The 9,754-nt window shown below is 36.4% G+C and overlaps 1 protein-coding gene across 6 annotated transcripts in view; it reads left to right on the top strand.

Annotated features, from left to right (window-relative positions):
- LOC119596925 (REST corepressor 2-like) overlaps window positions 1–9,237 on the top strand; it is a 16,317-nt gene extending 7,080 nt beyond the window's left edge. For 4 of the 6 annotated variants that reach the window (XM_037946294.1, XM_037946292.1, XM_037946293.1 and 1 more), the window contains exons 2-10: window positions 175–237; window positions 595–669; window positions 836–1,050; window positions 1,713–1,826; window positions 1,966–2,135; window positions 2,424–2,526; window positions 2,705–2,815; window positions 3,717–3,855; window positions 3,989–9,237. In XM_037946294.1, coding sequence (XP_037802222.1) covers window positions 183–237; window positions 595–669; window positions 836–1,050; window positions 1,713–1,826; window positions 1,966–2,135; window positions 2,424–2,526; window positions 2,705–2,815; window positions 3,717–3,855; window positions 3,989–4,161 — 1,155 coding nt within the window. In that variant the 5' untranslated portion in view covers window positions 175–182 and the 3' untranslated portion in view covers window positions 4,162–9,237. The remainder of the gene's footprint in view (window positions 1–174; window positions 238–594; window positions 670–835; window positions 1,051–1,712; window positions 1,827–1,965; window positions 2,136–2,423; window positions 2,527–2,704; window positions 2,816–3,716; window positions 3,856–3,988) is intronic. The other 2 variants (XR_005230791.1, XM_037946291.1) reach the window with 2 other exon arrangements.
- The last annotated feature ends 517 nt before the right edge of the window (window positions 9,238–9,754 follow it).

Here is a 9,754-nt window from a genome sequence, read left to right on the forward strand (position 1 = left end):
TTTGTGATTAGTAGCTGAAATTTTGACTAGTGATATCTTCTCCCAGTTTGCGAGTAATCATTTGTAACTGGGAAAGTAAGTTAGACTTTTGCCTAATGTATTCCCAAGTATGCGTAATCCTCCTCTTGGGTAATTTGTCTTTGTGTTACAAGTTAATCATTTCATACTTTTCAGATACAGGCATGCGTGTTGGAAAGGCATATCAAGCAGAGATTCCAAATATGTTGCCATCACAAGGTAATTTTTGAGATGTTATAAAGTAAAATTGAATTTCTGAAGATATTTGGGTTGTGTCTTACGAGTGCACGCTGGACCAACCATTGCAGCTGTTATCCAAAAATTCTCCAGCATAGGCATCTTCACTTTAGAACAGGGATCTGAAATAATTCTGTATCAAGTAGGGATCAAGTGTCAGCCTTGTTTTGACAGTCAGATTGCAAGGGGAATTTGATTAATTTCTGGTGCATTTGTCTCCTCATGAGACAAATTTCAAGATTTCAATGTTTTTTGTTGTATTTTTGATTGGACTTTTATTACACTAATCCTTGTTTGAGTATTTTTGAAACTAGAATTCTTGTCGTTCTTTTCTTCCAGAACGCCGGCCAGAGCAGTGTCCAGAAAGAGCCTTGTTAGTGTGGGCTCCTAAGCTGGAGATCAACGAAGAGAGTTGTGAGTTTTGCAACGTTTGTGTAGAATTATGTTTCTTTGTTTAATTATAGTGTGAGGGTTATTTTCCTGCCAGATATGTCTTGAATTTAGCGTAAGAGAGGGTAGAGCACACAGGCAATTCAAAATACATTTCAGGAAGTTATTATATTCTCCTTTGAATTTCCAGTGGAACAGTACATCTGGTTGGCAAAGGACAAATACGGGTACAATGCCGAGCAGGCACTGGGCATGCTGTTCTGGCATCGTCATGACTTGGAGAAAGCAACAGCAGACCTTGCCAACTTCACGCCCTTCCCTGATGAGTGGACGACCGAAGACAAGGTCCTGTTTGAGCAGGCCTTTCAGTTTCACGGGAAAAGCTTTCATCGCATAAGACAGATGGTAAGGAGCAGCTTTAGTCAGTGGAGGAACTTCTCTGGTCCTTCTCTGAGAATAGTTATTTTGTTTTATTCTTTATGTCAACTAATTTTCGTATTGTAATTTTGTTATGTTGCATGGAGGAAAATGAATATTGTTAACTTATATATATATAAAGCACATCCTTAAACCAACCACCATGGATTTATATTCTACCTCCTGTAGGTTTTTTGTAAATTTTGTTACATACAGATGGCTCCACTTGTGCTCAGCCAGCAAGGAGTCTATCAGTCGGCCCTAGTGACCGATCCTGATTTCCCCATTCCTTGAATTGGTTGGAAAAATGTGTTTTTCTTCTTAATGCTATTGATATTGACACTGTTATTATTGTTATTGATGTTATGATTATTAAATTGTTATTAAAATCATGGTAACATTTAAGACAATTCAATAATACAAAAGACCCTTTCCAAAAGTCAAGGAAAAAAGTAAACAGGTGAGACAGGACTAATAACTGACTCCTTGGTGACTAAACACTTGTAGAGCCATTTATGTGTAAATACAATAAATAAACTTGTATTACAGTGAGCATGGCAGGTATTCTTGCCATCCATGCCAATAGGGTTAAAACAATTATCAAATATATTACTGTTTCTTTTTTTTTTTTCTTTTTTTTTACTCTTCAGTTACCAGACAAGACTATAGCCCAGCTAGTAAAGTACTATTATCTGTGGAAGAAAACTAGACAACGAAGTTCTCTAATTGATCGACATGCTCGCAAACACACTGCAAAGCTCCAGGTCAGTGGAAAATGGAAACTTAATATTATTCATTGATAAAAAATATTTTCTTTGAGAAATTCCAACACATCCTGTTGAAATCCCAGGTTTTGCAAGCTTTTTCCCTGTATAAAAGCAGAATGTTTCCCTCCCCAACCAGCAGGCTACAGAAGGTGGACTGGGAGATAGCAGCGGAGATAGATCTGATGAAGATGAGGAGGGACGTGGTGGGGAGGAGACCAAGAACTGCTCGAACTGCACCATCCCTGCGACCATCCTCAACGAGTCTCCCAAGGGACCTCAGTGCCAGACGTGTTACAACCACTGGAAGTGAGTGGCTGGGAATGCCTGTTGTATTTGCACTTTTCATTACATCTGTCACTGCTCACTGCATTAAATCTTTGAATTACATCATTAGTTGTCTCTGAATTTCATGGTCTTTTTCTGTTTAGTTACTTAGGTCAGTTTTTGTTGGATTACAATTTGTTTTTGTCCTTTCCATTGATTTACATGGTAGAAAAAAATATAGGTAACACTCATGATTTGTTTTCCCTTTATGTGATCCTCATCTGTTGACATTTGTCCCACATGCTGATTATTTTGTCTTCTGCTTTCTAGAAAAATGGGGTGTCTGCGGCCAACTGTAGGGCCCATGAAGAGAGATAAACAGCTCATCAAGCACAAGCGACGACCACCTCGCGGCATGCACATAAACCATGAGGTGCGTACTTCTTCAGCCAATGTTCATTTAGAGATGATATAAAAGAGAAAAGTTTAGGTATGTTTATTAGTTAATCAGTTGTTATTTAATTCATTTTTGATTAACATATTATTTGTTGCTTAAGAATAAATATCTGATTTTTATGTATTAATTGATAATTTTTTTCCACATTTGACAGGACCTTATGGCTATGGTGGCCCCTGCCCCCCCAGGCCCCCTAGGTGCCCCTACCCAAGGCCAGCAGCTACTGCGACACATGGAGAATGAGGTCATTGCTCTCAAACGCCAGGTGAGGCTTTTTTCTCTCTCTCTCTCTCTCTCTCTCTCTCTCTCTCTCTCTCTCTCTCTCTCTCTCTCTCTCTCTCTCTCTCTCTCTCTCTCTCTCTCTCTCTCTCTCTCTTTAACCCTTTCCCGACGGGTAGTATTCATAGTGGCCTGGGCCTCGCTGCCAGGGGCTTATATCGTCGCCCTAGCATGCACGACCACTCATGCCAAATAGCAGCATCCCTTGCCGTTTCTTTGTAATACTACGAGCATATGTTGTATTTTCAGTTTTCATTATTTTCTAAAGTCTCTGCTTGCCATATTTCCTGATAAATCGAGACTGAAGGATAATTTTGTTGTTATATAGACTCCATTAGTTGATCATTATTCGGTCTATAGTCTGAATAAAATAAGCAGTGTGTGGCATCATGGAGTTGAAATTGTCATTTTTTTTATTTTTTATTTTATTTTATTTATTTTTTTATTTATTTATTTTTTCATGGTAAAAATGAGTGTTAAAAACGACTTAATCACACTTTCAGTGGCAGAAAAATAATATTTTGCCGTGATTGTAACAAAAAAAAACTCATGGCATGTCCATACATACACCATGGCATGTACGTACATGCCCCCGGCAGATAGTCCCGCCATGCCATGGCATGTGCATACATGCCACCCGTTGGCAAAGGATTAAGATGACAAAGACATGGGATGGAGTTGTTGTGTCAGTGTTGCAACTTGGACTAAAAGTTTTCTGTTTTATCAAGTTATTTTTGGTCTTTTTATGTCATTCTAACTTTTGCAGATGAACTTTTGGCATTTACTGTTGCAGATGAACTTTTGGCATTTACTGATCTCTCTTAGGAAAAATATTGTTATGCTTGAAATGAATTCTTGAAATATTTTGACTTCTGTTTCTTCAACAGGTACAGAGTAACAAGGCACAGATCAGCAACTTGCGAGAAAATCTGGCCAAGGATGGTATCAATTCCCTGAGGCCACCAGGACAAACGGGGCCACTGAAGGCCAAATGGTCGCATGAGGAACTTCTACTGGCTGTGCAAGGTAAGATTTTTCTTTCATCTTCTCATTATCATTATTATTATTATTATTATTGTTATTGTTTCATCATCATCATCATCTTTGTTTTCTTGTTTAGTAAATATGATGAAGACGCCTGTCTCTTGTCTCTTTGCAGCTGTACGATATTTTGGAAAGGACTTCAAAGCCATCGCCGAAATTGTAGGCAACAAGACAGAGAATCATGTGCGGAGCTTTTTTGTGACTTACCGCAAGCGTTACAACTTGGACAATGTTCTGAGAGAGTGGGAAGAGGAGCACGGTCCGGTCCGAACCAGTGCAGACGAATAGTTGCGACTTTGCATTTGGAAAGCATTGGAAAATGCCCGCCCATCGTGTCAACGCCAGCTCCAGCATGTGGCTGCCGAGAGCTGGGTCAGAAAGTCCTCTTTTCAACTCTTCAGGACATGCGCATTTTTGGCCGGGATGTTCATATTTCAAAATGATTTTTGTAAGTTATCAAACAGATTCCTCTCAGTATTCTTGGAGTTGTCTACGGGTATTTCAGGGCCTAAGTAGGATTTTCACTTTATTGGCGGATGAAGAGCATGCCTAAGAATCTTACCTTTAGTAGGAGGATGAGCGGATGAGGCCTAGGATACCTGAGGAAAATCTAGAGTCATGCTACCTTAATGAGAATCTAGAAAAAAAAAAGAAAAAGAAATTGTCTTACAATTTAAAATACAAAGTGACAAGTCCCTAATTGCTAAGGTACTTCTGAGCAGTCATAATATTGTCTTATACAGTGTTTGCAAAGTTGTTGGTAAAACATAATTTTTACAATGAATTACTCTTCATGCATATTACCATGCAGAATATTTATGAGTGTTGAGGTTTATCTACATTTGTGTATATGTGTAGGTGCATGTATACATTTGTATACATACATGTTCATATATACTCATCACTGGATTGTTGATAACAGTATTTCATTATTTATTTCTAGGGAAATTCTTAGGAACACACCAGGTTGAAGTCTAGGTTGATTAATCTACTTAATCACATGCAGCCCTAGGATATTACTATTTTACTTCAGTCTGTCATAAGGTGATCGTAAAATGGTATTGCACATAGTTCCTTGTTGGACACATGAAAATGACTAGTGTACAAATTGTAGAGGTTAAGTATGCCAAGTGTGAATTATCTTTGCCAATTTTTTCTTGATGTATATATCAGCAAGTAATAGTGAAGAGAAAGAAATGAAAATACAAGAGTCTTCTTTTTTTCTTTCCCTTTTTTTCATTTCTTTTTTACATATTTATTTTGATAAAATTACGTATTTTGCCATTTCTTTTAAAGTGTATATTTTTTTGTGTATGCATGTGTGTGACAAAGTCAGTGAGTAAGGAAAACTCTGCCATCTTTCATATGTGTTGCCAAGTAATTAAGACATTTTCCAAATAGTGCCAGTCTTTTTTTTTTTTTCTTCTTCTTTTTTTCTTTTTTGACACTTATTTTACTAAACTTTAACGCCTACATTTGTGCCTGGCAGTCAACCGAAGATTACTGCAACACTTGGTCTGATAAGAGGACTTACATTGCATTTGCTAGTCTAGATGACAGAAGGCAGTATTATGATGCTGATGCTTTTCTTCTTTCTTCCTCAAGAAAAAGAGGATAATAAAAGATACAGCCAGCAGGAGGGCAGTGATTGCTCAGTTTTATTATGGTTGAGATTGTGTGGTTGTGTCCTTAGTGCTGTCACTGCTTGCTTCATTAAGACAAAGAAAAGAAGTTCATCCACATTTACCTTGCCTAGTCATGGGTTATTTTTGTGTACAGGTACCATTAGCATGGCCGTGAAAGCCAGGGAGTAGCACTGTCGACTGCTTTGCAACAGGAATGCATGCTGATAAGTCCTGGACTCTCAGGAATATTTTATGCTGCCTTCTACTACTTATATTTTAAGTGAGAAGAATAATTTTCAAGAATGCATTAATTTGAGTAAAAGACAAAAGGGTCTTGAGTAGTCATCCGAAACAGTTTGTATTCTTTGTCTGTACGATATTGTATATATTTATTTGAAATTTTGTGCTGTGCACAAGAACTTGATTTCCTCGTTTGATTTTGTTTTGTTGACATTCATCTTACAAGATACCAGGCAAAATCTGAAGCAAACTTTGCATTTTGTTAAAGATTTGTCATAGTTGGAATCTGTGATATGAAACATCATTGTACATTAGCAAAAGCCATCCTTACATTGTCAAGACAAATTTTAGTAGCATATTTAGTGCTTGTCATTCAAATTAAATACAATTAGAAAAAATAGCTGTCATGTCTAGAACATTTCATGAAGTGCTGAATGAAGGGATGCTTCTCCCTTATGCAGTTTGAAGTGTGCATCGTGCTGAATATTGTTTGATTTAGACTGAATTTTACACAATGGCTTAATGTTTCTTTCTTTTACTCTCCCTCCGTGCCACCCTCTCGCCCAACCCCCTCTACCCTCCCTCTTACCTGCTTCCCACTTCTCTTTCTTTATATTGAAAGAGACTTCTGCAACATTTATGCTTTGGTAGTGACTATTTTGTTACTCTGTGATCATAGATGTTCCCACTCCAGTTAAGTGAGAATTCAGGTTTTTCCTTCTTTCTTTTTCTTGTTTTTTGAGATCATAGGTCAGAAAGTGAGAAGTAGGCAAAGACAGACAGACAGAAACAGACAGAGAAACATTAGTAGTGGGAATGCCTTTTATAGCTTAGTTTGAATTTTTTTTTACAGATAACTACATTGACCAATGTTATCCCAATTATAAGGAAGTTGCAGCTTTATGGCTTCTTTAAAAAACACGAACCAATAAAAGTCATTATATTTTGACAAAACATTACCAACAGGCTAGAAGGGGCTGTGTAATAAAGAAGATAATTCTAAAACCTTTGAAATATACTGTAGTCATCTCAGTTCATATGTAGCCAGAAGCAGTGCCCCTCTACCGTAACTAAAGAGTAGAGAGGTTAATGTTCAGTGTTCATGACATAAGCCATCATTTGAACATAATAGGTTCCGTGACTTCAAGTTTAATGTTACTTAATCTCTTTTAAAGTGCTATTCCTTTAGAATTATATATAAAATCTTTTGAGTTTCCAATTTTTACAATCATTATCGTACAGAACAGGTCAGATTATAAAACTGAAGACACTGAGCTCGAGGAAAAGGGAGGGATGCTAACATTATGTGTGAACCCTAACTTAGTTAAGGGAGAGGGGCAGATATGAATTAAGGTGGCTATAGCTCATTCATACTGATAAAGATATGGAAGAGATATTGGAAACTGAGCCGTCTGAGTTTACTCTGGACATTTACATCACCACTGTCTAGGCAGAAATCCTTGTTACTGGAACTCAGAAGTACAAGAAAACCAGCATTGTAGATGATACTTAGATGTAATCATAGTAACAGCCATTTATTCCTGTAATGAAAACTTGCCTAGGTGTAAAATGGAAAACTGTCCCTTTGTCAAAAGATATGTCGTCTGAACTCGAGTATGGGTCGAAGTGATTAGTTTGTGAAAATGTGTTGGTCCCCTTTTTCATGCTTCTACCTGTGGTTTCCCATTTTGTTTCATTAGTGTAAAAGTTGTATCTTTAAAGCAAGAATACAGACAGATTGATCAAATTATTTTGAAAGAAAAGCCAGCCCTCAGTTACAGTGTTTCATGTCTTAAAACAAGTTAGATATATATTTATTTTCTCAGGTGAAGTAGCTTAAGGTTATCAGTAGAACAGCGAAGAACTAAATGAATTGTTCATTTACTAGAACAGAGAGATAGTATAATGATGTTATAAGACCATGCCCTTTTTTATTTGTTTGACTGTATTTGTTATCTGTTTGTTTATATTGAACAGGGATATTGAAGATAAAAGATAGATAAAAGTGCTTATGGTTTCAAGTCAGCTCTGCATTAACCTCATTGTAAATATACATGTGAGAGTATTTATTTTAGATTATAGTCTGCAATTTTATTCATAACAATGTCACTGGGATCTACATGCTAGATTTGATTTGATTTCCTGCTGATTTGGAAATTTGGATATTCAGAATTACTATGTTTCAGAGGGTGTAAGATACACAGACATGCACATGTTGATCAAGAAGATGTGACAATATGTATTTTATTTTCTTCAAGCCAGAAGTATTATGGAAAGCTCACCATCTGTTCTCAGCAAAGTGCTTTTTAGAAATTCCTTCCTGCCTAGACCCAGTTAGAGTTTCCCCTTCTCTTTTCACAGAAGAAACTTCAGAGAAAAGTTTTATTAAGTATTTATGCGTAAGAAACCAAGGCAGTCACTGAAACTAATGATGCACTTCAATTCACCTTTTAACTAATCTTCAGCTTCTGATATTGAAATGCTGTCAAATGCTCATAAAAAGCAGATGGCTTTGTCGCACCTCGTAATAGCTCTTTACACTGCCCAAGTTATTTTTATAAGGGATAACAGTTTGCTTTCTTTTAGCAGTTCTTCAGGAAAAGGAGAGAGCTCATAGCAAATACTCTTTGATCATAGTTTTTGTCCCCAGTACTGCTCATGCTTATTTTATAAGTATTATTATTATTATTATTATTTTGTTTTTATTATTATTATTATTTTTATTATTATTATTTTTTTTTTTTCTAAAAATTCATCAGAATTCACTGGTAAATTTATGGAAGTGACGCGGGCAATTAGGAACACGTATTTGCCACCATTGAACTTAGATTGGGAGGGGGGATTTGTTCACTATCATTTAAAACTGACGAGTATGAAACATAGGAAAAATTAAAGGTAATTTCTGACATGCAAGCAGCTGGTGATGGTTTATGTATCAGAATTACTCTTAGCAAAAATACATAGATATAAAGAGAAAAAATACTAAGTTCACTTTTCTATTTTTCTCTTGTTTGAACAATAGCGTCTCCTTCCAGATTAGTGTATAGCACATACTGTAGATACTGTATATTGTAAGCACAGGTTTTCATCTTAAATTCAATATCTTTTCCAGTTTTGAATATACAGTAATTTAAAGGACATAAACTTTACATGAAGTCAAAGAAATCCAAAGTATGATTTAAGATTGCAAACTATCCACAGTTCCTTTATAGTTCCATTGTGTCTGAGGCGTAGTATTAGCTTTGAAACAATTATATTTGTTAGAAATGGAATCATATGCTGAGTAATCTACATCAGAGTCTTTGGATTTCTACTCTATTTTCATAAATATTTATCTGTGTCCATTGAAAAAGGTGTTATATCTCCTCCCTGTGCTGAGTAGTGACAAAAGTAACTTATATACGTAACTGTTTGTGTTACCCTGTGTGTCCTTTGAAAGTAAGTCACGGTGTGTCTAACGATTGTACAGATTTGCAAAATAAATTATGCTTGAAAATAAGATTGTTGTATGTTTTAGCCTTTGCTTCTTTCACTGGATTAGTGAGAAATATTTGTCTGTGCTTCAAGATGAAGGTTTATTTCATGTTCTAGATTTTTTTTGCTTCCCAATGGGATTTCCTAGATGTTCCACTTATTTTGGGTAGATTGATTTATTATCCATTGAAGAGTTGAAGACATTTGTCATGTGTCATCCATGATGGGCATTTCAGCTCTTTCTTCAGGTTTCTCTCCTTTTCACCGAACCAAGTCAAGCATGAAGTGCATGTTGTCTGTGGATAGAGGATCAAGTCTGGTCTGTTCTGCAGAATCTGTCTCAAACATGAGTTGAAATAGGATTGCAACCATTAATGGGTGTATTGGAACCAAAACTGAATATGCCTTTTATTTTGTAATAATATTTTTTTTATGCCAAATGCCCTCTTAATCCTTTGCTCATTTTTGTTGGGGGGGAGGCACTTTGTGTGGGGAATTCCCCTACCTTGGACCACTGCCCTCACCTCAACTAATTTGCATGG

This window comes from Penaeus monodon, chromosome 38, assembly GCF_015228065.2.
Source record: "Penaeus monodon isolate SGIC_2016 chromosome 38, NSTDA_Pmon_1, whole genome shotgun sequence".
In the NCBI taxonomy this organism is placed as follows: domain Eukaryota; kingdom Metazoa; phylum Arthropoda; class Malacostraca; order Decapoda; family Penaeidae; genus Penaeus; species Penaeus monodon.